At 53.0% G+C, this 27,600-nt stretch overlaps 2 protein-coding genes across 3 annotated transcripts in view; both read left to right on the plus strand.

Moving 5' to 3' along the window:
* The window catches only part of SRF (serum response factor), a 9,729-nt gene extending 800 nt beyond the window's left edge, over positions 1-8,929 (plus strand). The window contains exons 2-9 of one of the 2 annotated variants that reach the window (XM_024766131.1): positions 1-313; positions 1,226-1,300; positions 1,939-2,205; positions 3,671-3,932; positions 4,490-4,609; positions 5,659-5,850; positions 6,247-6,323; positions 6,546-8,929. The exon at positions 1-313 is cut by the window's left edge and continues 15 nt beyond it. In XM_024766131.1, the coding sequence (XP_024621899.1) occupies positions 1-313; positions 1,226-1,300; positions 1,939-2,205; positions 3,671-3,932; positions 4,490-4,609; positions 5,659-5,850; positions 6,247-6,323; positions 6,546-6,641 (1,402 nt within the window). In that variant the 3' untranslated portion in view covers positions 6,642-8,929. The remainder of the gene's footprint in view (positions 314-1,225; positions 1,301-1,938; positions 2,206-3,670; positions 3,933-4,489; positions 4,610-5,658; positions 5,851-6,246; positions 6,324-6,545) is intronic. The other variant, XM_024766132.1, reaches the window with a different exon arrangement.
* A 661-nt stretch (positions 8,930-9,590) lies between these two features.
* Positions 9,591-27,600, plus strand: part of CUL9 (cullin 9) — a 37,922-nt gene continuing 19,912 nt past the window's right edge. The window contains 20 exon segments of the mRNA XM_024765977.1: positions 9,591-9,716; positions 11,437-12,040; positions 12,596-12,750; positions 13,073-13,585; positions 14,102-14,237; positions 14,391-14,584; positions 14,870-15,269; positions 15,687-15,879; positions 19,192-19,399; positions 21,229-21,425; positions 21,809-22,026; positions 22,890-23,139; positions 23,229-23,334; positions 23,866-24,093; positions 24,352-24,442; positions 24,566-24,737; positions 26,175-26,280; positions 26,575-26,670; positions 26,862-27,037; positions 27,283-27,416. Of these exon segments, the coding sequence (XP_024621745.1) occupies positions 11,446-12,040; positions 12,596-12,750; positions 13,073-13,585; positions 14,102-14,237; positions 14,391-14,584; positions 14,870-15,269; positions 15,687-15,879; positions 19,192-19,399; positions 21,229-21,425; positions 21,809-22,026; positions 22,890-23,139; positions 23,229-23,334; positions 23,866-24,093; positions 24,352-24,442; positions 24,566-24,737; positions 26,175-26,280; positions 26,575-26,670; positions 26,862-27,037; positions 27,283-27,416 (4,168 nt within the window). The 5' untranslated portion in view covers positions 9,591-9,716; positions 11,437-11,445.

Below are 27,600 nucleotides of genomic sequence, written 5' to 3' on the forward strand. Positions count from 1 at the left end.
CCCGGCGCCCACCGCGGGGGCCCTTTACAGCGGCAGCGAGGGTGACTCGGAGTCGGGCGAGGAGGAGGAGCTGGGCGCGGAGCGGCGCGGCCTGAAGCGGAGCCTGAGCGAGATGGAGCTCGGCGTGGTGGTCGGTGGGCCCGAGGCGGCGGCGGCGGCCACTGGGGGCTACGGGCCGGTGAGCGGCGCAGTGAGCGGCGCCAAGCCGGGTAAGAAGACTCGGGGCCGCGTGAAGATCAAGATGGAGTTCATCGACAACAAGCTGCGGCGCTACACGACCTTCAGCAAGAGGAAGACGGGCATCATGAAGAAGGTACCGGGCCGGGAGGCTGGCTGGCCACGGGAGACCGGGAGGGTGGGGACGCGCAAGGGGAGCCCGGGAAGGAGGCAGAGCCGAGGCGGAGGTGAGAGGCGGCGAGTCCGCAGGAGGTGTGTGGGAGGGGATGGCTGTTGCCCCAGGAGGGTGAAAGGGGAGGGGCCGCCAGGGAAATGTGGGTAGAGGGGAGATGCCGGGAACGTCCGGAAAAGAGAGGAAAGGCGCCGAGGTGGGAGTGACGGGCGCCAGAGAGGAACGGGGCCCTTATAGAGCGGAGGAGTGAGGAGTGGTAATGGGAGGCTGCGGGGCTGCCCGGGAGGTGGTTAAGGAGACCCGGGGGTCAGTAGGTCCAGTGCGCTCTGGTGTTGGGGGGAAGGCGCCGGAAAAGCAGGGAGAAGAGAAGGTATGGGGGTGAGGAGGTTGGAGCTGCATAACAACAATGAGCGAACATGTGTGGGAGGAAGGTGGGCATCACTAGAGTAGTGCAGGCTGGAAGGATGGGCAGGGCTGATGACCGAATGGGGCTTAAGAGCCCCAGGTAAAGGAGCAGGGCAGGAGAACTGATGCTGCCCTGAGCATCAGAAACCAAGTCCTGAGATGGCCATGTGTCTTCCGTGCATCCACTGGAAGCTGGCATACTCCCTGCAGGACAGGCTTCAGAACCATTTGCCCTTGGAACAAGTGGGATTTCCAGCCCTAGGGGAAAATCTGTGCATGGAGTTTGGGGAGAAGGTTTGCAGAGGTACCTAGAAATGCCTCCTCTTCTAGCTGATTATCCAGTGAAAAGGATGAGGAAAGGAGTTGTCTTGGAGTATAGAAGATATGGGAAGGGGTGAAAGCAGAGGAACTGGGAAACAAGAAGCTAGAACTCTGGGAACATTGGCCGGTGTTTATATTTATCCCATATAGAAACCAAGGCTGCTTCCAGTGGGTTGTGGAACTTTGTTGGGAGTGAGGATGCTACCTATGGGGCCATCCTTGAAGGTCTGTGAAGGTCCCCTTCCTGGGTTTATGGCAGGGTAGTAGCTGCTAATCTAGCTGCCATCTCCCCTCATTCCAGACACTGTTGAATCAAGACAAAGAAAGAGAAAAGGGGGAGCAGAGTATTATAGAGCAGGACAAAATGGCAACAGGTTAGTGCCTGTGCAGTTTCTGGGAAGAAACATGGGACATTTTAGAGCTTAGGTGGCCCCTTATCCCTAATATCTATGTGGCTTCCAGTGTAGTAGCGATTTCATCCTGGTCCCTGTGACAGTGAAGACGTAGTGGGAGCCATCTCTTTGTGAGGCTCTGGGCACCAAGCTGTAGTGAGGAGCAGCTACCTGGGCCCCTCCATGTCTGCTGAGGTGTTATATGTTCTGTCACCGGGAGCTGTGGCTATTTGCTTGGGGTATCTGCAGGTCAGTGAGGCTGTTCCTCAAAAGAGAAGCATGGGTTTTTCTACTCTTCAGCTCACCTTCAGATATCCTTCAGATAAGACCCCTATAGAGTCACTGGAGAGGAAGGTAATTATGGGAGTGGGGGCTTGAGATCACTGTGTACTTCCCTCTCTTTCCCACTACCCAAGGAAGGTAGAGATTAAAAGTTTTGCTGACCTACCCATCTCCCCCCCCTACCCCCAGGCCTATGAGCTGTCCACGCTGACAGGGACACAGGTGCTGTTGCTGGTGGCCAGTGAGACAGGCCATGTGTATACCTTTGCCACCCGCAAACTGCAGCCCATGATCACCAGTGAGACTGGCAAGGCACTGATTCAGACCTGCCTCAACTCGCCAGACTCTCCACCCCGCTCAGACCCCACCACAGACCAGAGAATGAGTGCCACGGGCTTTGAAGAAACAGATCTCACCTACCAGGTGTCGGAGTCCGACAGCAGTGGGGAGACCAAGGTGTGTTTGGGTCCCCTGTCTGAGGGGAAGGAAGGGGAGGGACTTGACCGGCAGAGAGGGGAAGGGGTCTCTCTCCCTCGCCCAGGACAGGTGGATAGGTGCCTACTGATGTGGAGTGGAGCCGGGTTAGTGCCCCGCATCTTAGGATACAGGTGTCCATCCTCTCTATCCTGACAGGCTAGATAAGCGGGCGGCCTCCGTGCCCATATAAGGCCGGCTCCGGCTCCACGCCGGCCTCCCGCCTGCAGCCCGCCTGCCTGGCAGGGCCCTTGCATTCCTCCCGCCAGCTGTCTCCCTGCTGGGGGCGGGGGCGTCGCTTAGCCCTGCCCTCCTGGCCGGCTGGGTGGCCGGGGAGTAGGAAGGGAGTGCTTATGGTTTCCAGGGTCCTGGGAAGCCAGCACTGTCAGCAGGCAGGCTGGCTGACTAGGCTGGAGACTACCTTACTAGCCAGCCGCCTGCCTCTTCAGGATGTCCGGGTCTGCGCACGTTAGGGAGTGTATTCGCCCGGCTGCTAGGGATGCCAGCCAGCCGTGGTTACGCCTCCCCCTTCCTTTTCCCGGTAAGGAGAGGGGGCGGAGCTTCCTCCCTTGCTGCTCTGGGGAGCTCCACCTTCTGTGTGGCCCTTCACTAACTGGCCAATCGGAGGAAGCAGCACTGTTTGCCTTAGCAACGCCTTCGCCAATCAGGGGCTTCAAGCTCCACTGCTTAGCAAACATCCCGCGCTGACCCAGCTCCAGTATCGGAGCCCCCTCAGTTCTCTGGGCCTGGTTCTCAGCTCGTGGCTTCCTCCTTCCTCTTCTAAGAACAAAGCCTCCCTGAGGGGCGAGTCAGTGCTCTAGGCTCCCCACTCTTTTAGCAGTAGGGCTAATTTATTCCCATGAAATTTTGCTGAATGAATAAATTCTTTTGGTGCTTCCTTGCCAAACCCCCAAGATCGCTCTCAAACCCTAAATTCCCTGAAAAACTGTCGGTCCCTGTCTCAGAAGCCTGGCAATTCAGATCTGGAAGGACCCTTTTAAGGATGACATAGTAGCCCAGCCCCCTCATGTTTACAGAAGAAGAAAACTGAGGCTCAGAAAGAAGAGGTTTTCCAAGGGTCACACAGGATATCATTGCCAGAGCTGGGAACAGACCTCAGGTGACATTATCATTGTCATCATTATAAGAGCAGCAAATACTGCTTTTTTTATGAGCCAGGCACTATTCTAAGTGTTTTACATATGTTAACCTCTTTAATCTTCACAACACCTATGGGGTAGGTATTATCCTTCTTTTACAGACAGAAGACTAAAGAAAAAAGCTCAGCAGCTCAATAACTTGTCTAAGAGTCAGGCTGCAGGTAAATGGTGGACTTGGGATTGGAACGCAAGCACACTGGTTCCATTCTGGGCTGTCAATCCACACAGTTTCTTGAAGGGACAGGGTCTGGTAGAGGCTCACCACTCCATCTTTACTCTGGGTGTAGGATACACTGAAACCGGCCTTTACTGTCACCAACCTGCCGGGTACCACCTCCACCATCCAGACAGCACCCAGCACCTCTACCACCATGCAAGTCAGCAGCGGCCCCTCCTTTCCCATCACCAACTACCTGGCACCAGTGTCTGCTAGCGTCAGCCCCAGTGCTGTCAGCAGTGCCAACGGGACTGTGCTGAAGAGTACAGGCAGTGGCCCTGTTTCCTCTGGGGGCCTCATGCAGCTGCCTACCAGCTTCACCCTGATGCCTGGTGAGTCACAAGGGGCAAACTGAGCATGCTAAGAGTGGGTTTAGGGCTGACACAAGGAGAATGACTTTCCTCACTCAGGAGGAGGGTGAACAGGGGCCAGAGCCTGAGAGAAGCCTCTTATGTCCCATTGGTAGGCACTGGGTCCCTCCCCACTGGGACTTGAACTATCCTTGTCAGTAAGTTTCAGCCATATGCTCTGGCCTTGTCTAGCAAGCCAGCCCTGTGCCTCCATTGCCACAAGGACAGCAGACATTCTACCACTTCCTTACCTTGACTGGAAGGCAGATCATGTCCTTGATGGGTCAGTGCCTGCTCCTGTGTCACCTGAAGAGGGTAGAGTCAGGGCCTAGGGCAGGAGGAGGAGGGAAGGGCAAGCAGAGTGTGGAAGCCCCTGGAGACAAGATTCTGGTCATGAAGGGCCTCTTTGGCTCCCAGGAAAGATAGTGATGGGAGTCGGGGATAGAATGCCAGACCTTGGGCCTGGGGGTGTTTGAGGGTGCTTGGTGCAGGTGGTGGCTGGGTAGGACAGAGCACGAGTAAGTCTCTGTGTCTCATAGGTGGGGCAGTGGCCCAGCAGGTCCCAGTGCAGGCCATTCAGGTGCACCAGGCCCCACAGCAAGCGTCTCCCTCTCGCGACAGCAGCACAGACCTCACGCAGACCTCCTCCAGCGGGACAGGTATAGCTCGAAGCTCTGTCACCTCCCTGCTCTGCCTCCTTCATGAGGCCTAGCAGCAGGTGCCCAGCAGTATCCATCCCATAACTAAGGTCAGAGAATTTCTTAATGTGGAGACTGAGGCTTTTGGGTTAACCCTTACCCTAATCCTTATGAGAAAGTCAGGTGAGGATGGTTGGGTTTTGACTCCTGCCCTGCAGTAGGGCTGTGGATTTCAGGAAGAAATTAGGGACCATTGAAGCTACACTCCTTACTTAGGTGAGAAGCCTGAGGCCCAGAAAGGAGAAGTTACTTGCCCAAAGACATGTTTGCTCAATTACCAGGAAGGACTTCTAGAGTAGTTGTCTCCTTGTGGGAGGGTGTTCTAGGTTTTGAGTAACCATAATTCCCCTCTGTGTCTCTAGTCATTTCAGAAATGACGAGACACTTTCAAAATAAAAGTACTTTTAAGTACTTTAAGTTATTTGCAACCTTGTTACACGAAGTTTGGTCTGTGGAAAGAGGACCAGTATCACAGCATCACCTGGGAGCTTGATAGAAATGCAGACTCTTTAGCCTCACCCCAAACTTACTGAATCAGAATCCACACTTTTAACAAGTTCCCCCGGTGACTGTATGCACGTTAACATTGGAGAAGTGCTTATTTAAAAGCTGAATCTGTTAGCCACATGTTGAGGAAGAGGGAAGAGGAGTGAGAACAAGTGAAAAATGGAATGAGGGAGCTCTCTAAAAGAAGAGTATCTGAGTTTCCTTGGGTTGGGTCAGTCATTGTAATCTTTGCTTTTCCCAGGGCTTTGGGGTCTTGGAACAGAGCAGATAGATAATGGAATAGAACGATGTGATAGGATACACTTAAAGGTTGGTGTGGTTGTGTTCAAGAAAAAATAAGGATATTCTTAGTTGATGACAGGGAACCGAGGAATAAGTTTTATCTAGCTTTTGACCTGGGAAATGGCAAGAGGGCTCCGGAGGCCTGGGGTTCCCGGGGGTGGGATGGGGGATGTTAATATGGACGAGTGCCGACCTCCCTGACGGGTGTTTGTGTTTGCCAGTGACGTTGCCCGCCACCATCATGACGTCATCTGTGCCCACAACTGTGGGAGGTCACATGATGTACCCCAGCCCCCATGCAGTGATGTATGCACCCACCTCGGGCCTGGCTGATGGCAGCCTCACCGTGCTCAATGCCTTCTCCCAGGCACCATCCACCATGCAGGTGTCCCACAGCCAGGTCCAGGAGCAAGGTGAGTTTTGGGGGGGCAGGGCTGCCGAAAGGAGGGCCATTTCCTCCCTTACACACACACACACACACACACACACACACACTCAAATGCCTCCCCCAACTCAGATGCACACACTCACACATACCCAAACCAGGTGCTCACACATATACCTACACATTTACACACACTTACAGATGCTTGCACACATACTCCAGCACCCAGGCTGTCCACTTGGACACTCATGCACACTTGAACACCCACACCCACATACATACTTAGACACATTTGGACACTTACCTTTGGGCACTTACATCTGAGACTCACCCAGTCACTTGTGCATTTATCACCACACCTCCAAGATCTGGAAGTTTCTCTTGAGCAAGTGATTTGAGTTTCTCCTGTGGCTTTTTAATGCAGGTGGCGTCCCCCAGGTGTTCCTGACAGCACCATCTGGGACAGTGCAGATCCCTGTTTCTGCAGTTCAGCTTCACCAGGTAGGTGGGGGCACCTTTCACCCCAGTCAGCCAGCCCCTTTATCTTGATCTCAGGGATTCCATTACTGGGTGGTCCAAGCCAAGATCCTTAGCCGAGAGGCCTATCCATTTTCCTGGTCAGGCCTGTGTGGTGGGCAGGCAGGCAGGTGAGCAGGGGGCAGCCTGAGCTGACTGGTCAGTTCCAGCCCCCTGCGTCTTCCTCACACATCCCCTTCCCTCCAGATGGCTGTGATAGGGCAGCAGGCCGGGAGCAGCAGCAACCTCACCGAATTACAGGTGGTGAACCTGGATGCCGCCCACAGCACCAAGAGTGACTGATCCGCTGCCGCCCTGGACAGATGGCCCAAGGGACGGCACCACTTATTTATTGTTGCCTTTTCACGTTTTCTTTACACACATGTTGACGGGCCGCAGGAGGGAGGCGGGGAGGAGCAGTGGGCAGCCACAGGACTGAGCCCTCTCACTCCAGCCAAAGAAATGGGCCAGCCTGCCCTCCACCCCATCCTCCCTCACCCTCCCCTCCTTCTAGCTCCACCTCCCATCTCTGTTGATGGTGGGGCTGTCCTGCCTCCTCAGACTCCCCTTGCCAGCTTGGCTCCGTGTTTGCCATGAGTATTAGCTTACCCAATGGGACCGTGCTCCCCCTCCCACACACAGGTCTCTGTGGGACGAGGCACTGTGTCCCCCTGAGGAAGCAGTTGGGGTCCTCTCCCCAGCCTCCTTGCTGATCCCACGTCAGCTCTGCGTCTGCCACAGGCTGGGTCAAAAGAGCCCTAACCCTGCCCCTCAGGGAGCCAGCTGGGGAGATGGGGCTTCTTCCCTCAAGACTTGCCCGTGCCTGTGGCCCCTGCAGCTCCTGAGTAGCGGGGCCTGTGCACGGAGCAGATTCCTGGGGTGACCTGCCCTGCCCAGCTGCTCCCCTCGGAACTCCGGGGGCTACTGGGTTGGAGGGAACCACCGGTGTTCCCTCTCCCCCTGTCTTCCCCCCCGTCCTCCCAGCTGCTTTACTTAAAGTTGATTTTGAACTTTTTATTTGAGGAGACGAAGTGAAAACAAATCTATAAATATATATTTTTAAAATATTTAACTTTTTTTTATGGCGTTTTTCTCGTCCCCCTCCCTGCCCGAGCTCCCCTTCCCTGGGGAGCCCTGGGGCTCCCTGGAGCTGGCTGGGCTTCTGGGGACAGAGCTGCCCCATGAGCTTGGGGCCCGCCAGTGTATGGGGGAGATGCTGGGATCACCCGGTCCTGGGTTGTTTCCAGGAGAAACCCGGGGGAGGGGCCCTCAGGCCATGCCCCAACGGGGGGGGGGGGGTGACCCACAGCTCTGGGTCTCTTTTTGTCCTTCAGGGCTGTTGCTAGGGAGAGGGAAAAGGGAGACCAAATGTGGGGATGGGGGTGGGAGGGTGTCAGAGGCAACCGACTTCATTTGTGCCACACGCATGGGCATTGCAGCCTTGTGTGCCCCCAGGCCTGCAGCTGCCTGGGGCCCAAGTTGCAGTGAGCAGGGTGGGGTCTGGGAGGGGGCGGAAGGCAGGAATGGGGGGGCAGAAGAAATGGGAGCAGCTTTTGGGCTGAGTGTGGGGATAGGGGAGCCAGAAATGGCAGCTCTCCCAGGGAGTGAGCAGCTACTGTAACTTTTTAAAATTAAGACAAAAAGCCTTGAAGAAAATGACTTTATTTTTCTAAGTGTAACCTCAGTATTTATGTAATTTGTACAGGGGCCGTGCCCCACCCCCTCTACCTGCTTTGGGGTAGACCTTGAGGGTGGGCCAACATAGGGGGAGGGTCTTTTACCCTGTGTCAGAGCCTACCTTTACCACCTGTATCCAGAAAGGGAGCTTTTTCAGAACAGGGCAGCGGTGGAGTGGAGTTTTATTAACCCCTTAGGACTGCCTTCAGTAGGAACAAGCCTGCTTCTGTGATTAGGTGAAGGGGTGGGGGAAATTTTTACGCACAGCCTAGTTATCAAGGGGGTGATTTGCCGACATGTTTGAGAACCTCCGAACCTCTAACCCCCGTTGCTGTCTTGCCCCAGTTTGGAGTGCCAAGATGGAAGTCATCTTTCTGGCTTTCTCCTGGAGGTAGCTGGGGGCTTATGGGTGGCTTACAAGATTGGGGCATGGCAAATCAGGGGCTAGAGAGTGGGGGAGCTTGGGACTCAGGTCTGTAACTGCCCAGCCCCTTTTCTCTGCTCTTGTTTTCACTCCACCATCACTCACTCACTCCCCCCTCTCACCCAGGGGAGGAGACCTTGATGAATTCCTCCTCTCCTTCCCACAAAAGACAGACCCAGTGAGTGAATCAGGCAAAGTGCTTATAATGTGTGTTGTGTGAGCGTGGCCTTGGGAGAACATGTGTGCGTCAGGGATGAGGTGGCATTTATATGTGCAGCGACCCTTGGTGTTTCCCTTCCTTGGTGGCTCTGGGGTGTGTGTGTGTGCCTGAGTGAATGTGTGTGTGTGAATGTGGGGTGTGTATGTTAGTGGTTTCTACTTCCCTGGGATGCTGACCCAGGAATAGTGGACATGGTCACAGTCCTATGTACAGAGCTTTCTTTTGTATTAAGAAAAAATACTCTTTCAATAAATGTATCATTTTTGTGCACAGACTGTGGGGTCTTTGCCTTTGTTTTCCCATATTGGAGGGAGGGAGGCGTGAACATGAATCAAACCCCAAAAGTTGCTGCTCTGAGAAGCAAGCCTGTTTGATGAAATGCTAAGGGGTGCTTTGGGCTGTTGAAATTCTAGGATTATACTTGAGGAACATTTCCGGGGGGGCTCGGACATTTATCTTTGGCCCCAGCTGTGCTAGGTGCTTAGGTCAACACAGAGAGGAGCAATTTTAATTAATAGGAAAAGTGACGCAACCAATCCAAAGCATCGGGTTTGGGAAACTCAGGGCCACGTGACCTAGTGCAACATAAGAGGAAAGCCCTAGGGTGGGAGTGTGAGTTTCAGTGGGGGATGAGGAAGGCAGACCTAGTGAAGGGGAGGGAGGGCTTCAAAGTTGATATTGGATGGAAAGGGCTGCCTACGGCTGCTGAGGAAGGAGCAATGTGACCACTACCCCGGGCTCCGCGGGCAACCGCCCACTCACCCCTCCCCCGGCCGCTCGCCCCAACGCAGCAGCCCCCGACTACTACGCATGCTCCGCTTGCGCGCTGCGCTGCTGCCGCGCTCGGCTGTGGGCCGCGGTGGGACCCGTAGCCGCCCGGCAGTGCGTGCACTCGCGACGTGACCCGGAAGGGAGCTGCTGAGGAGGCGGGGCCAGGACGGCGGGGTCAGGACGGAGGGACCAGGACGGCGGGGCCAGGACGGAGGGACCAGGACGGCGGGGCCGGGACGGCAGGACCAGCGCTGTGTCCCAGCAGGGCCGAGCCGGGCGGTGGGAGGTGAGAGGAGAGTTCTGCGACGACCCGGTCCCTGCCTCGTTCCCTCCCCGGTCCCTTGCCCACTCTCCGTGGGGCTGACGACAGGAGCCAGGTCTTGCTGAGATTCGTTCGGACCAGTCAGCCTCCTGCGACCGCGCCTCTCCATCCTCACCCCGCCCCCCAAGCCCGTTCCTGTGGCGATACGGGCCTCCTCTACGGCCCCTGGGCCTGCAAGCTCGGGCCTGATCTTGCCACCTACGCCTACCTGCTGTCTCATCCCCGCATCCAGACCTCGACTCCACACCTCAGTTTATTGCTCCTGTTCTAAGCCCTCCCTCTCCCGCCATTTAGGCCTTTCCGATGGTGTTACTTCACTCTGCTCATCAGTTGTCCATCGCACATCTCTGGTTACCTCCCTGTCCTGCCCCCCATGCTAACTGGACCCCTACCCCCATCGAGGTCCACATCCCATGTTTCCCCTCCTCTTCACGCCTTCTATTCTCATCTTCTATCCCTGTACCCCAACATGACCCCTGCCCTGATCACCATTTCTTCATCTTGGTTTATCCTCCGTTCTTATCCTCATCATTCCCTGTTGTCCCCCACTGCTTCATAGTGTTCCCTGACCACTAGCATAGCCATCACCCCACACGTATTTATAATCCTTTCTGGCTTAACAGCGTTCCGTTTATCTGGGGACTGATCCTACCTTCTCCTCTAAGAATAATAACATTAGATTCTGTTTACTAAGCGCTCACTGTATGTTAGAGGCTGTTCTAAATGCTTTATGTAGTGATTTTAGTTTTTACAACAACTTCTTGAGTTGGGTATGAATATTATTACCATCTTTCAGAGGAGGGGACTGAAGCGTAGAAGTTAAGTAATTTGTCCAAAAGCATGCACACAATAAGTGAAAGAGCCAGAATTCAGAGTCCCATTTATCTGACTCTGAATCTGTACTGTTGATATATTGCCTCTCTAGAATCTCTACTGTCTCCTGACCTCATTCCCTAGCCTTCAACTCCATGATTACTACCTCTGTCTATAACTACCTGACTTAGAGCCTCACCGTACCTATTGCATAAGTGCAGGGTGGGACCTGGTTTTTTTCTCCCATGATTTTACTTGGCCCCCTAGTCCCCTCCCCCTTTCACAATATTCTCATACCCCTTTCCCATCCAGCCATCTGCACGTGGGGGCCTCCTTTCATCTCTGTTCTCTGTGTCTGCCGTGGCCCACCCTTTTATATCCACAGTCCAGTTTTACCCTGTCATTTATACTCCTTGTGCTGCCACTTCCCCATCCTGACTTTCCTGGCTTGTTCTGGCCCCACTGTCTCACAGGCTGCTGTCCTACCTGCTCACCCGTGTCATCCTTCTAAGTCCTGATCTGTACCCCTCAGCCACCCTACTGTTCTGCCCAAATTGTCCTGATTAACTGTCAACTCTTCTTGTTACCTTGCCTTTTATTCTTCTCATCCTCTTTTGTAATTTCTTCTATTTCTTAAATCTTCTCATTTCCTTCTATTGCCGTTTTTCACTCCATTCTTCTTCTCTTATAAATCCCAAAGTGTGTTCAAGTTATTCATTCCATCCTATTCTTGGCCTTTTCTCTTTGGCCTCTAAATTCCACACAACCTACCAATCACCACCCACCCTGTGTACGCCTCAAGATTCCACCCCCTTCACGTAGCCTTTTCCCTTTCCAACACAGCCTCTGTCTTTCTCCTTGTGTGTCCCAGGAAGTCAGGATGGTGGGGGAACGGCGCCCTGGGGACCTCATGGTGCCCTTGGGGCCCCGGCTGCAAGCATATCCTGAAGAACTTCTTCGACAGCGGCCTGGGCATGATGGGCGTCCTGAATACCTGATCCGATGGAGTGTCCTGAAGTGTGAGGAAGTGGGAAGAGTGGGTGTGGAAGAGGGCAAGGCAGAGCACATCCTCATGTGGCTGTCAGCCCCCGAGGTCTACGCCAACTGCCCCATGTTGTTAGGTGAGCGGGCATTACCTAAGGGACCTCAGCATGAAACAGCTGGGGGTTCCGGAAGCTTTCCCCGAGATCCGGGAGGCCTGGATGATGTGGCAATGGGAGAGATGGAGGCTGATGTGCGGGCGCTGGTGCGCAGGGCTGCCAGGCAGCTGGCAGAAGGTGGGACCTCGAGCCTCACAGCCGCTGTGCTCCACACCATCCACGTGCTCAGCGCCTACGCCAGCATCGGGCCCCTCACTGGTGTCTTCAGGGAGACAGGCGCCCTAGACCTGCTCATGCACATGTTGTGCAACCCTGAGCCTCAGATCCGTCGGAGTGCGGGCAAGATGCTGCAGGCGCTGGCAGCCCATGATGCTGGTAAGAGACAGCCAGGGGAAGAAGGTAAACACTGGGGAGAATGAGGCTACAGGAGTAAGAACAGGAAGAGGAGGGATTTCCCAGCTCTGTAAGAATACCTAGTATTTGGTGGACATCAGTTTCATTGCAAAGGGAAAAATATAAACTAAGCTATCACAGGTGCGTAAACAGGATAAAATGATAGCACCTGGTTTATCTGTCCATTCTCAGTGCAGTGGCAGAGAAGAGAAGGGAATAAGTTTATATTTTTAAACTGGTTTGAGATTTGTTAGTTGGTTATGAAATCAGTTTGGTGCGTTATAACCAACATTTTTTAAAATGTAACACATCAGTACATGGCACTTAGTAGTGTAGGTTTTGTAACCTGAAATATATGTTTCGGTTTCATATGTGTACACTTGTATTAGGTTACCATGTAAAATGTGTGTGTTCCTGTGAGTCTCAGTCACAGAGAAGTTTGAAAGCCTCTGGGGGTAGGGGATAGAGAGTCTGGGGGAAGGCAGTGGGTAAGTAGTGGGGATTGAGGAGAAAATACAGATTGGGTGTGGATTACAGGGAGTCGGGCTCACGTCCTTCTGTCACTGAGCCAGCAAGATGGCATCGAGCAGCACATGGATTTTGACAGCCGCTATACTTTGCTGGAGCTGTTTGCAGAGACCACGTCTTCTGAGGAGCACTGCATGGCCTTTGAGGGCATTCATCTGCCTCAGGTACCCTGGCAGCTGTGGGGGAAATGCTGTGTACAAGGCCTATGGCATCATTTCTGAAAATGTGGTACAGGACTGCGTCAGCCTGGGGAGCTTATTAAAATGAAGGTTCGTTTTACCCTCCCCACTCAGAATCTCTGAGATGAGAATCAGGAATCTCTGTTTTAGGGTACTCCTTGTGTGTTTCTTCTATAAATCACAGTTTGAGAACTACAGGTATGGGGATGAGGCCTTTATCTTTTTCTGGAGAGGGTGATATTGAGGGGAAAGGAGAGGGGCTAAAGCCAGGAGAAGAGGAGCCTACACCATGGACTGTGTCCTCCAGATCCCAGGAAAGCTGCTCTTCTCCCTGGTGAAACGATACCTATGTGTCACTTCCCTGCTGGATCAGCTGAATAACAGTCCAGAGCCAGGGACTGGAGACCGAGGCTCCCGACCCTCAAGGGAGGATTTTGGCCGCGAGAAAATCCGGGGGCAGCGGGAACTGGAGTTCAGTATGGCTGTGGGCAACCTCATCTCAGAGCTCGTGCGGAACATGGGCTGGGCCCGGAACCTCAGTGAACAGGCCGCATCGCCACCCCGGCCAACCCGGTCCATCTTTCAGCCCGGCATTTCAGGCCCCAGCCTTTTACTCCCCACCAACGTCGCCACCCCCAGGAGGCAAGGGCGGGCCTTCCGCCAGCGCGCTGGATTCTCTAGCCGTAGTGGCTACGGCGAGTACGTGCAGCAGACCCTGCAGCCGGGCATGCGAGTGCGGATGTTGGACGACTACGAGGAGATCAGTGCCGGGGACGAGGGCGAGTTCCGTCAGAGCAACAATGGCGTGCCCCCTGTGCAGGTGAGCAGAGCGCGGTGGCGTTGGGGGTCCGTGTTGGGTGGGGCATAGCTGGGGCTTCCACACAGGGGACTACTGCAGGCCACCCAAGGAGAAAACCCCAAGAAAATTGGAATGGTTTAAAGGGGGTCAGTGGTGGAGAGAGAAGGGGGCTGTTTGGAAGGCTGAGGAAATCTGGCAGGAGTGGGTGGGCTGTGAGGTCAAGGAAACAGTTCTTCCTTCCCACCCAGGAAGCAGAGCTGACATGTTCACACACCCTGACCCCCACCAGTGGAGCTGGCTAGGAGGGAGTGTGGGCACGGAGGCCATCCGGATTAGGAAGAGATGAGAGGCAGGGCCTGCCTGGTAGGGGAAGGGAGCCTTTTGCTGAATGGAGGTTTCCCAAGCCTAGCCAGGTGTGCCCCTGAGGACTGTGTGCCCAGGTCTGGGTCCAGCCATGTCTTCTCCAGCATGCACAGCTCAGGGTTTCACAGGGCTGAGCCCTCTTGTCTTCTCTCTTTCTTTCTCCCTCCATGCTAGGTCTTTTGGCAGTCAACGGGCCGTACCTACTGGGTGCACTGGCACATGCTGGAGATCCTGGGCCCCGAGGAAACTGCTGAGGATATGGCCTCAGCAGCTGTGGAGAAGGGGGCAGGGACTGCTGTGTTGGGCACAGGTGAGCCGTGGAGGGAGGGGACATGGACGTCGTGTCTCTGAACAGAGGAGGAGTGGCTGGAATGAAGCCCTTCCCGACCAGGAACTGCCCCACAGATTCAGAAATTCAGTCTGTTCCTGGCGGAGCTGAGGCCCCTCATGCCTGTCTCCTCAGCACTTCCCTCCTGGGACTGGAAGCCGGTGGATGGGCTCTACTCTTTGCCCTACCTCCAGCCCGAGCCTCAGAAGAACGAGGAACTGGGATACCTGACCCAGGCTGAGTGGTGGGAGCTCCTCTTCTTCATCAAGAAGTTGGATGTATGTGAGCAGCAGCCAATTTTCCAGAATCTTCGGGAGAACCTGGATGAGGTATTACAGGCCTGCGATACCTGGGGGGTTTGCAGTGGCATTGGAGGCGGGATCCTCTAAGGTAGTTTGCCATATGGGACTGCCTAGGGGAAGGCTGAAGCGAGAGGTTAGAGAGCCCGGTGGGCGGTGGGGGGGGCATCCTGCTGGGGGAGGAGGCAAATGCTGGGAGGGTCTAGTATGTAGCAGGTGTGCAAGGCACGGTGGGAGGTGGCCGCCCTTCTGTTCCTGTCCCCAAGGCCTTTGCGTCTGCTCCTTCCTAAAAAATACATACCATTCTGTTGCCAGACGCTGGGTGAGAAGGCCCTAGGTGAAATCTCCGTGCCCATAGCGATGGCTGAGGGTCTGCTGCAGGTTCTCAGTAATCGGTTTGAGGGCAGCACCCTCAGCGACCTGCTCAACTCTCAGATCTACACCAAGTATGGGCTGCCACCCAAGGCACTGAGCAGCTCGTCGTCTTCACGAAGTCACTCCAGTTCTCCAGTTCTGGAAGAGGAGTCCAAGTCAGAGGCCAACTTCTCAGAGGAAGAGGCTGAGTCCCCCAAAGCAAAGCCCCTTAAGTTAGAGGCAGAGCCTGCCAGGGGGAAAACTGAGCCCCCCATGGCGCAGAGTGATTCACAGCTGTTTAACCAGCTTCTGGTGACTGAGGGGATAGCTCTGCCCGCCGAGATGAAGGAGGCAGCCAGTGGTGAGTCAGGTGCTGGGAGGGGAGGGCAAAGAGGTTGGAGCAAGTCCCGGGTGGTCCCCAGAGAAGTGGGTAGTCAGGGCAGAGGGCAAGCCGTGGAGGGAGGTCACTTTTGTATGGGAAAATGCTTTGGAAGCGTGCATCCATTTTCCTTCCTTCGACCTTGATTATCGGTAATTGATCACTGCTCCCTTTCTTCAGTATCCCTGGAAAAGGAGGGTCCATATTCCAGAGTACTGTCATCTTCATTGCTTGACTATTAAATCCCTCACACAGAATTGGGAAAGTTCTAGGTGCAAGCTACAGTAGTGAACAGTGTGTTAAAATGTCAGTAGGATAACTGGACCTGACCTTTAAAGACTTCCAACGTGAAGGTGCCACAGTTTTTTGAAGGCACTGCCTTTCCCTCACCGCTTTCAGAAATGGCTAGAGCCTTGCGGGGTCCTGGGCCACGCAGTTCCCTGGATCAGCATGTGGCAGCGGTCGTGGCCACTGTGCAGATATCCAGCTTGGACACAGATCTGCAGCTTTCGGGACTCTATGCCCTCTCTCAGGCCGTGGAGGAAGTCACTGAACGGGACCACCCTCTGGTCAGTCCCGACAGATCCCTAAGGTTAGAACCGTGGAGAGGTGGAGGGGGTTATGGTTTAAGCTGTCAGTGGGGGAGGATGGTTGGGGAGGGAAGGAGCTATGAGATCAAGAGTTAGAAAGGCTAGGAGGAAAGAAGGGTCAGCCTGGGGGGTAGCTGAGCAGGAGGGTGGAGTATTAACGGTGGTTAATATTCTTGGAGCATTTGTTCAGTGCCAGGCCTTGTGCTTAAAATTTTATAAGCATTCTCTCATTAAATCCTTCTATCTCCAGAGGAGAACTTGATGCTGCTCTTATCCATTGTGTGGGTCAGGAACTGAGGCTTAGAGAATTTAAGTAACTTGCCCAGTTTCACAGATAACAGAGCCAGGATTCAAATCTAGGTCCTTTTGGCTTTTGAGCTTGAGTTTTCTTTTCTTTTTTCTCCCCTCTTTTTCCCCCCTCCCTACTTTCTATCTATTAAAAAAATTTTAAATACTTCTTAGTTATACAAATAATACATAACTGCATTCTTATTTTAAAAGATCTAAAGCGTATGAAAGAACAGAATGAAAAGGCAAGGTCCGTTTTTACCACTGTTGTCATGTCCCAGCACATATCCTTCAGACCTTACAGAGATTGATATTTGTTAGTGTGTTTTCTGAGTTTGTGTTTTCGTATATGTGATCTCACTCTTCCTGTTTCTGCAGCTTTCCCCCTGCACGCAGTAGGTCTACACTCAGAATGTCAGTCCGCATGTCGCTACCTCATTCTTCACTACTGCCTCGGACTCTGCAGTATGATTATACCCAAGTTCAAATATAGCATTCTTTTTAAAAATTTTATTTTACTGAAGTATAGTTGATTTACAATGTTTTGTTAATTTCTGCTGTACAGCAAAATGATTCAGTTATGCATATATATGTTCTTTTTCATATTCTTTTCTATTATGTTTTATTACAGGATATTGAATATAGTTCCCGTGCTATACAGTAGGACCTTGTTGTTTATCCATTCTATATATAATAGTTTGCCTCTGTTAATCCCAAACTCCCAATCCTTCCCCCCACCATTCTCCTCCTCCACTTGGCAACCACAAGTCTGTTCTCTCATATAGTGTTCTAATCGATCTGTTTTTCCTCACATCTGCCAGTACTGGATATTAATCAGTTTTTAAATCTATCAGGTTGGCAAAATTTGAAGTGATTGGTACCTCCTTGTTTTAATTTCTTAGTTCTAGAGAAGTTAGTCATATTTGCATGCATTGTATTTCTTCTGCTATAAATATTCTTATCCTTTGCCCACTTTCTTATTGGGTCTTAGTCTTTTTTTTTAATGTATTTTTCTTAATTAGTTAATTTATTTTTGGCTGCGTTATGTCTTTGTTGCTGCTTGTGGGCTTTCTCTAGTTGCGGTGAGCGGGGGCTAGTCTTTGTTGCAGTGCATGGGCTTCTCATTGCCGTGGCTTCTCTTGTTGCAGAGCACGGGCTCTAGGTGCACGGGCCTCAGTAGTTGTGGCGCGCAGGCTCAGTAGTTGTGGTGCACGGGCTTGCTCCTCGGTATTTGGGACCTTCCCGGACCAGGGATCGAACCTGTGTCCCCTGCACTGGCAGACGGATTCTTTTTTTTCTTTTTTTTTCTTGCGGTACACGGGCCTCTCACTGTTGTGGCCTCTCCCATTGCGGAGCACAGGCTCTGGACTCGCAGGCTCAGTGGCCATGGCTCACAGGCCCAGCCTCTCCGCGGCATGTGGGATCTTCCCGGACCGGGGCACGAACCTGTGTCCCCTGCATCGGCAGGTGGATTCTTAACCACTGTGCCACCAGGGAAGTCCCTGGTCTTAACCTTTTTTTAAATTTACAGATATTCTGGATATTAATCCATTACTTCTGTTTCAAATATTTTGCTTGTCTTTTTCTTTCAAAATCATATTAACTTAATTTTCTGAATATAAAATACATGCTCACTGTAAGAAAAATAGAAAATTGTGAGTATAACAATCATCTGAAAACCCTTTATGCAGAGATAGTTACTGTTAACATTTTAGTAAACATCCTTATTTATATTTATTCATGTTCAGATGCATTCATATGTATGTTAACTTGTTTATAGTAAATCGTGGCTACAGAGAGGGATATATATCTAAAGCACTTTCGATTCACATTGTAGTCATCATAAAGCTCATGAGAGAAGACAGAAAGCATCTCTACATGGGGAGGGGCTGTTAGCACTCTGGCCGCTGGTCCCCATCGGCACCTGGTCGAGTTAGGGCTCTATGGACCCCAGGACCTCTGGACCTCGAGACCCCAGTACAGTGACAACAAAAAAGACAGAGATAAACACAGAACTTTCTCAGTGCTTTTATTTGCCTTATTTCCCAGAATTTCTCTTTTTGTCCTCCTTTCGTTCCTATTTCCCAGGCCACCTCCTCAATATACATCTCTGTCACTGTGGAGAAAAATGTCAGTCCCGGCTTTTTTCCTCTTGTGATGCTCACTGTGATCTAGGAACTCTGGAGACACTTCCTCCTTCCCTTCAGATCAGCATTTCCACTGGACCCTTTCTCTAGCTTATGTGGCTGGGCTCTTAATTTTGTGGGTAGTATCTTTCATTATGCTGAAGTTTCAGATTTTCATGTTGCTATATTTTCAACTTTTAAAAAATGGCTTCTGGGTTTTAAGAGGGTCTATTCCATTCTAGGATTATAAAAATATTTCCTTTTACTTTCTAAAAATATTTATGATTTTACTTTTCATGTTTATTTTAAAATCTGTTTGTGGTTTATTTTTGCAAATGGAGTGAAACAGAGCTCCAGCCTTCGTTTTTTCAGATAGATAGCCACATGTCTCTGCCTCACGTTTTGTATGGTCCTTCCTGTCCTCACTGTCTTGAGATGCTACCCTTATCTCTCTTCTCATCTATTCATCTGTTTGGCTACCCTGTATTGTTTCCAGAGTTTTAATTATTGTAAGTTTATATTTTGATAAGTAGTAGGCAAGTCTACAATTACTTCTTTCCAAACATTTCTTGACAATTCTTGCATTTTCTCTTCCTATACCTAAACCTGCCTGTCATTTTTTTTTTTTAAACCTTTTGGGCATTTTGATTAGCATTATACTAAATTTATAGATTTATTTGAAAAGATGAACCAGAGTTCATAACCTTTTTGCAGTACTCCCTACTTGATGAGGTGAAGAGCCTGAGACAGACTGCAGAGGAGAGGGCAGCAGGACTGGGACTGAGGCAGGGAGAGTAGGATGGAGGGGGGTGGGGGGTGATGGACTGGATCTTGGTGGACAGGGTTGGGCGGGCAGTCAGACATGACTCTTGGGATGGGGAACCCCGATGTCTATTTCAGAGAGAAGCTAGTGAAGACGCTGGTGGAGCTGCTGACCAACCAGGTGGGAGAGAAGATGGTGGTGGTGCTGGCCCTGCGCCTCCTCTACCTGCTCATGACCAAGCACGAGTGGCGTCCACTCTTCGCCAGGGAGGGTGGCATCTACGCTGTGCTGGTTTGCATGCAAGAATATAAGACTTCTGTCTTGGTGCAGCAGGCAGGGCTGGCGGTGAGTGGACTGGGCCTGGGGGTAGAGAGTGATGGGCAGGGTGGGCAGGTTGGGGGCGTGGCTGATCTCAAGGAGGTTCTCTGGTGATTCGGACAAGGAGGAGACATTGGGATGGAAAGATGCAGGTGGATGGAAGAGATCCAGCTGGACAGTCTTGGAGGTTGAATGCGTATTTGGAGCAAGGGAGAAGGATGTTTTTGAGAATGACTCCCAGGTTGAAAATTGAGCAGCAGGGATGGATGAGGTGGTCACTTGCCAAGGGGGAGAATGTTGGAGGGGGAAGAGGTGTGGAGAGAAGATCAGGTTGAATTTCTAGGTATGCTGACTTTCCCATGGCTTTTTAGTTACAACTAGGTGTCTGATTAAAGACTAAATTTCTAGATGTGACAGAGTATTTTTTAACCCTTTTGTCTGAGTGGTACCGGTACACAGAAATTACCTCCTTACCAGATGTGGGTAAAGCCCAGCCAGCACTGCCATTGCCTTGCCCCGCCCCCCACCCCCTCCCCGGGCCCAGAGAATGGTGAAAGGAGGCCCTCGTTCAGGGAGGAAGAATTGGCTTCCTGAGTACTCCAGACAGAAGGGCTGGCTGGAGGGAGGTATGGGCAGGGGACAGGTAGGCCTCGTCCAGAGCAGTTCTGAGAATGGATTCCAGCAGTATAACGGCAGCAGCATGGACTGGAACACAGGTGCTCTTAGGGCAGGCTTCCCAGGGAGAGGCCGGGAGGCTCGTCCTTTATGGGGCCAGCCTGGTGCTGCTCCTCCCAAGAGCAGCCAAGCATTCCTAGTTGAGGCCGTGTCTGCTCAAAAAATTCCCTGATCCTTTCAAACTGCATGACCAAAATGCGACATTTGCCTCTAAATTTGAACTCTTGCCCTATAACAGAATTGCATCTTTTTGTATATAACTTAAGGTCTACAGAATTCAGCTTGGGGGAGGGGGAGGTAGCTAAAGGGAAAAAGCCTCATTATGAGGCAGCATTTGCTTGAAGGGTCCAGCCCTCACAAGGGGGATCGTCCTGAGAATTATTTCTAATTTACTTCATCCTTAGAAGGTTTCTTCTCAAGAGTCAGCCCTTTCACCAGCCAAGACATTCTCCACCCTGATGGTTTAGTGTTCATCCTAATTTAAGATTCTCTTTAGTACCAGCAAACAAGTTGGCATATTACCAGTATTTTTTCCTATAATTCCAGTTGCTCTGCCTGTGAGTCAACACAAGTAGCCTCGTCCAGGCAGGCTGGATACTGCCTTTGGATGCCAGGGGACATAGGGGTGGGAGTGTTGGCACACAGGTGCTAGCGGCAGTTGTGGGAATGGCCGAGGTTGCATGGGGAGGGGGTGCGGGGATCGAGGAGAAGGGGGACAAGGAACTTCTGTATTTGGGACCTGGCAGCAGAGAAACTCCAGAGAGGTAGGATGACCAGGAGGACAAGAAGTTATGGAACTCAAGGGAAGAGAGGTTTTTCAAAGGGAGGAGTGGCCAAGCGAGATGGAAGACAGCTTAAAGGAAAGCCTTGAAGGCAAGTAGAGGCTGTGAAAGGGCTCCGTCCTGAGGGGAAGCTGCGGAGGGGTGGCCACCCCAGCACTCGGCGAGCCTCGGTGCTGGCAGAGAGAAGTTACAGGCTCACATTACCATGGAGCCTTAGGTTTTTTGGTTGGCTTTCTTTTCTTTCCTTTCTTTTTGATGTCCCATCACTACCTCTTTCATTTCTATTTGCAAACAGCTCAGCTGCCCCAAAATTTGAGGCCTAGAATGATGGCCCGGCTCTCCCCTCCTCTGCATGATGGCTTTGCCCACTCCTGACTCTGCCTTCACATCCCCTCGCAGGCGCTGAAGATGCTGGCCATTGCCAGCTCCTCGGAGATCCCCACTCTTGTTGCCGGCCGAGATTCCATCCACCCTTTGTTTGATGCCCAGATGACCAGGGAGATCTTTGCCAGCATTGACTCGGCCACACGCCCGGGCGCTGAGAGCCTGCTCCTCGCCGTCCCTGCTGCCGTGATCCTGATGCTGAACACGGAGGGGTCAGGACCTCCCCTTCCAAACTCCAAACTCCTGCTAAGCCCCAAGCCCTGCTGCTCCCCTGCCCAGGTCTCATGCATTCCACAGAAATTCCCCTCACATCGTTGCCTCTGGATGAAATGTGGTGGCCCTCTCTGGCTGTTGTTAGAAGAGAGGCCAGTGGTTGAGGGTAGAGAGATTCCAGAGAGATCAGAGACACCTGATCTTCCTTCCTGGAGTTGGGAGGAGTGACCTGAGGTCAAGAGGCCAGATGTCTGGCCTCAGGGGGACCCCCGGAGCCCCTCCTTCCCCAGCTGCAGGGCTCCTCTCTCCAGGAGGCTGGATTCCTGCTTCCATTGCATTCACTCTCTTTCAACTTCTTTCTGGGTCACCTCCCTCCTCCCAGGTGCTCCTCCGCGGTGAGAAACGGCCTGCTCCTCCTCAACCTGCTTTTGTGTAACCACCACACTCTGGGAGACCAGATCATAACCAGAGAGCTGAGAGACACCTTGTTTAGACACTCAGGGATAGCACCGGGGACAGAAGCCATGCCCACCACACGCACCATCCTCACGATGCTTCTCAATCGCTACTCAGAGCCACCGGGCAGTCCCGAGCATGCAGGTACCATCGTGGAGGCGGTGGTTGTGCTGAGGAATCGGTCCCCGCCCGCGGCCAGGAGGGCTCAGGTTTATGTCCTAGTACCGTGCTGGAAAGACACGATGAACCTTCAGGAAATGAGTGAGGGTTTTGGTGCTCAAGTTAGGTCTCAAGTAGAACTTCCTGACCAAGAGGAGAGGGGGACTGTAGAATAGGTACAAGGAAATTGCCTTCTCTAAATGGCTTTAAACATAAAAGGGAAAAACAAAACAAAACAAAACATAAAAGGGTTCCATCTCTCTGGGCTGGGTTTGGTCCGTTCTTATTGGACACTGGAAGGTTGGTTGAAATGACTTCTAGAGGGGCCTTCTGTAGAGGAATTGTAGCTTATGGTACAGAAAGTTGGTGACTATAATGTGAAGTACTGATGCCACAGGGAAGAAACCTTTTGTATTTAACAAACAAGTGAAACCTGGAAGTATGGGGGCAAATCAGAATAAGCACTGTGTGTCTTTTAGTCTGTACATCTGAAGCCACCATGCTAGGTAGTATAGGGATGTGACTGTAGTAGCTAATAGTTATTAACTTGTGTAATAACAAAGCTGATAGTTAACAATAAAAGGTAGTTGTGTGACTGTGTGAGATTAAAACTGTGCTCTTTAACTGGACAGTTTTTGCCATACTGATTTTTTTTACAGATGTAGTTAGGTATATCTTTGGTGCCAGAAAAGAAAATGCCCCACAGTTGAGTAGAAACTTCAGACATCCTCACAACGGGAGGAAAAGTGGGGGGCGGCGGTTATTTTCTGCACCTGCCAGTTTCTCAGTTTGACCAATTTGTATGACTCTCCTTCCTATCCATTTTTGCCCCCTGTGTGTCTGAGCAGCAGCACTGGAAACGCCTGGCACCCAGGGCCAGGATGGGTCCCCTGAGCTGCTGATCCGGTCCCTGGTGGGGGGCCCGTCTGCAGAGCTCCTCCTGGACTTGGAGCGTGTGCTGTGCCGAGAGGGCAGCCCCGGGGGTGCCGTGAGACCTCTCCTCAAGCGCCTCCAGCAGGAGAGCCAGCCCTTCCTCCTGTTTCTGCGGACTCTGGACGCCCCCGGGCCCAACAAAACTCTGCTGCTGACGGCGCTGAGGTGAGAGGCCAGCTCGGGGGCACCTGTGCGTCGGGGGCAAGGGCAGCTGGCAGACTGCAGGGACTTCACTTGTTTCCATCCCTCGCCAGGGTCATGACCCGGCTGCTGGATCACCCGGAGGCCATGGTCCTTCCCTGGCACGAGGTCTTGGAGCCCTGCCTCAACTGTCTGAGTGGCCCTAGCAGTGACCTTGAGGTACCAGAGCCCTGGCAAGGGTGGGGGAGAGAAAGGCAGCTTCTGGACACCAGCTACCTAGTGAGGTTCTGGAGGGCACAGCACAGCCTTCCTGGATGAGTCTGGAAACTGGGAGGGGTGTGTAGGAAGGAGACCAGCGTCATCTGAGCGTCTCCAGAACTGAGGCCTTCTGGCTGCACCTGAATTTTAAGATTCTGGGTTTAGGAGAAGCCCACGTTCACCAGTCCACGCAGTCCTTGCGCTCCGCCTTTGGAGTTTGTGCCTTGTGGAACAAGGCTCAGACACCGAGGTTGGCTCCTGAGATAGCTTGGTTCTGGCAGGAAGAAGCCTGGGGAGCTGCGCCTGAGCTCTGCCCCTGCCACCTCACTCTGGAGTCCTGGCACCCCAGTGTTCTGTGCCAGCCTGGCTTTGGTACTCTGCTTTCAAGTTCTCCAAAATCTCAGCCACCACATCCCCATTTCTAAACCCACCCCTCAGCCTGTACAGCCTGCCCTTTGTTTCCCTACGTTAATCTCTGTGGCTCTGGGCCAGATTGTTCAGGAGCTGCTGTGCTTCCTGTATCGCCTGGCCTCCATGCACAAAGACTATGCCGTGGTGCTCTGCTGCCTGGGAGCCAAAGAGGCCCTGGCCAAAGTCCTGGACAAACACCCAGCTCAGCTGCTGCTGGCCTGTGAGCTGCGGGACCTGGTGACAGAGTGTGAGAAACACGCCCAGCTCTATAGTAACCTCACCTCCAGCATCCTGGCTGGCTGCATTCAGGTGAGGAGGTGTGTGGGTCCGGAGCTGAGAAGTAAGCCAGAAGCAGGGGAAGGTGGTTCAGTGCATGTCCCTGTTTGGCATAAGTAGTAGCAAATCTAGGGCACTTGTTCCCCAACCTTTACCCCACATGGTTCTGTTCTGCCAAACTTTGGGAAGAAAGGGATTGAGTGTTCTGTTGCCCCTTGATTCTTTCTCCACATGTGTTTCCATGTTCCTGCCCCCTCCCCGCACCCCTTCTCTCTGATGTCCGGGCTGCAGATGGTGCTGGGCCAGATCGAAGACCACAGACGAACGCACCGCCCCATCAACATCCCCTTCTTTGACGTGTTCCTTAGGCATCTCTGCCAGGGTTCGTGCCCCCATCTACTTTCTCCTGCTGCCACCCCAGCATCTGTTCCCCCCTTCCTTTCGTGCTCCCTAGTCCCCTTCCTTTCTTCTCTCTCAACTAACCAGGCTTCCCGCCTGCCCGCAGGCTCCAGCGTGGAGGTGAAGGAAGACAAGTGCTGGGAGAAGGTGGAGGTGTCCTCCAACCCGCACCGGGCCAGCAAGCTGACGGACCGCAACCCCAAGACCTACTGGGAGTCCAACGGCAGCACCGGCTCCCACTACATCACCCTACACATGCACCGCGGTGTTCTTGTTAGGTGTGGGCGTGCCCATGTCCATGTGTGCATGTGTGCCCTCACGCGAATGTGCACACACACGAATATTCTGATATGCCCCGGTACACATCCTCAGAGGGTTGCCCACATACACACCTGAACCCCTATGCCTGAGGGACACACTGAAACCCATTTTGTGCAGTGAACATAGACACGTTGGCCTCATCTCCCTGAGCTAAGTGTAGACCTCCCCTCACTCCCCAAGCCTGTGCCGTACTCCCCCTACAGGTCACATGTCACTGCCCTGTGGTTTTGGTCGAGGGAGAGCAATGATTCACTTATCCACTCCTCCCATGGGCATTTGTTTATTGTGTACTCTGTGCCAGGCACCCTGCAAGGGTCTGGAGCTGTGTGGACAGTAAGATAAGGGGCCTGTCTTCAGGGAACTTACAGTCTTGTTGGGGAGCCAGGCTGGAAAATCAGTAAGAAATAGAGTAAGAAAAAAGTTACGGTTGATGTGTGCGCTGGATCCTGATGCCAGCTGAGAGCTCAGAGGAGGCTGCCGGAAGGGGGGGCTGACTGGGTTAAGTTTGCAGTAGAAATTGATGTAGTAAAGAGAGGGCAACAGATACTCCAGGTTGAGGGACAACGTATGTCCAAAATGGAAGCAAGAAACAATGATGTATTTGGGGGAACCTTAAGTAATTGTGTCTGGCTGGAGCGAAGGGTATGTGTAGTGAAGTGGCAGGAGAGGAAGCCAGAAACGGAGGCAGAGCCGGACCACAGAGTTCTGATCTAACAACTCTGAGCTTTATTCTGAAACTTGAGGAGCCACTGAAGGATTTTAAGAGGGAAAGAGACAAAAGTAGGCTTTTTAATTTAGAGACCTCTGGCAACTATGCGAGTTCGGGTGGCAGGCTGGAAGAGAGTTGGAAGGCATACTGAGTGATGAACGTTCAGTGAGGCAGAGGGGACGGGAATAGATGGCGAGGGGGCGGTGGACTGGGGGAGCTTGAGAGGTGGCATCTACAGTGCCTGCCACTGACTGGATGAGGGCGGCCGTGAGGGAGAAGTCATGTGTTCTAGTTGGAGAACTAGGTGGATGGCAGTTTTCTTTCCCAGGAGAGAGAAATAGGAAGAGGAGCAGGTTTCTACAGACAGACGACCGGTCTGTATAGGCATGTAGGCTTGGAGGTGCCTGTGGGCGCGACATAGAAATGTCTGTTGGATGCATGGCGTGAAAGCTCAGGAGAGCGGTCTAGGGTAGAGATGTGGATTTGGAGTCATTAGGGTGTGAACTTTCAGCTGAAACTATGGGTTTAAATGAAGCCACTTTGGGAGAGGATAAATGTAAGAGCTGGGGTCTGGGGAAAACTGACGCTTAAGCAGAGGACAGGAGTCTGAAGAGGAAGTGGTGGGCTGAAGTTCTGAACCAAGACCAGGGCCCTGGTTCTGACTGATTCCTTTTTCCTCTGCCAGGCAGCTGACTCTTCTGGTGGCCAGCGAGGACTCAAGTTACATGCCGGCCAGGGTGGTGGTGTTTGGGGGTGACAGTGTCAGCTGCATCAGCACGGAGCTCAATACGGTGGGGATCCTGTGCCCCGCTTCCCCTTATTCTCCATCCTTCTGTTGGTCCCGGGGCCTTGTCAGAAGGACCCAGTTCGTGGGGAGCTCCCACATCCCTTCCTCCCAGGCAGGCAACTGCCTCGTAAGCAGCGAGAATAGAATTAGGACTGTGGAGGCGTGTAGATCCATGGGCGCAGGGTGGGAGAGGTGAAGGGCACACACTGTCACAGACTCGGTTGCTGTCAACAGCCCTTCCCGTTCCACTTCTGCAGGTGACAGCTCTCTCTCTACCTCTTCTCCCCTGCGCCACCAGGTGAACGTGATGCCGTCCGCCAGCCGGGTGGTCCTCCTGGAGAACCTGAACCGCTTCTGGCCTGTCATCCAGATCCGCATAAAGCGCTGTCAGCAGGTGGGGCGAGGGCAAAGGCTGGGGGCTGGGGACCAGGAGGAAGCGCAGGGTCTCCGCAGCGCCTGGATTCTCCAGCATTCAGGCCAGGGTCCTCCTTGGTCTGCTCGTGGGTGGCCCAGGAACCTGTTGAGTTCCAGAGATGCGGGAATGTCTCCAGGGAGCCGAGGGCATGAGGCCTGTGCACATTGCAGGGCGGCATCGACACCCGGGTTCGGGGCGTGGAGGTCCTGGGCCCCAAGCCCACTTTCTGGCCACTATTCCGAGAGCAGCTGTGTCGCCGTACATGTCTCTTCTACACAATTCGGGCGCAAGCCTGGAGCCGGGACATTGCAGAGGACCGCAAGCGCCTCCTCCAGCTCTGCCCCAGGTGAGTGGGCGGGAGGCAGGCAGGGAGGAGAGGGGATGGTTAAGGGAGCAGGAGATGTGCTTCAGGGGAGTCTGAAGGGTAAAGCAGCAGCCGGGATCGGGGACAGAGCAGAGATGAGAAGTGTGTGCTGAGGCGGGGAGCAGGGTAAGGGACTGGCTCAGCTCCGGGTGATTGGGAGTTGAGCGTGCTTGAGTGGGGGCCTCAGGGAAGTCTTTAATCCTTGACCAGACACTCTTTGTTCCCAGACTGAACAGGGTTTTGCGTCACGAGCAGAATTTTGCCGATCGATTCCTCCCTGACGACGAGGCCGCCCAAGCACTGGGCAAGACCTGCTGGGAGGCCCTGGTCAGCCCCCTGGTGCAGAACATCACCTCCCCGGGTAACCGTCCCCACCCCTGCCCCAACTAACCCGCTCCTTGTAATTATTCCCAGGGTTGACCTGAGTTAATGCTCTTGGTTCTTTTGGTTCCTGTCTTTATCCCTGAAGGCTTGTCACCTCAGTGTTCCTCTCCTTCCTGCCCCAGGGACTGCTCCCTGAAACTCTGGTATTTGAATTCTCACCC

Source organism: Neophocaena asiaeorientalis, unplaced genomic scaffold (genome assembly GCF_003031525.2).
Source record: "Neophocaena asiaeorientalis asiaeorientalis breed wild unplaced genomic scaffold, Neophocaena_asiaeorientalis_V1.1 scaffold46, whole genome shotgun sequence".
Classification (NCBI taxonomy): domain Eukaryota; kingdom Metazoa; phylum Chordata; class Mammalia; order Artiodactyla; family Phocoenidae; genus Neophocaena; species Neophocaena asiaeorientalis.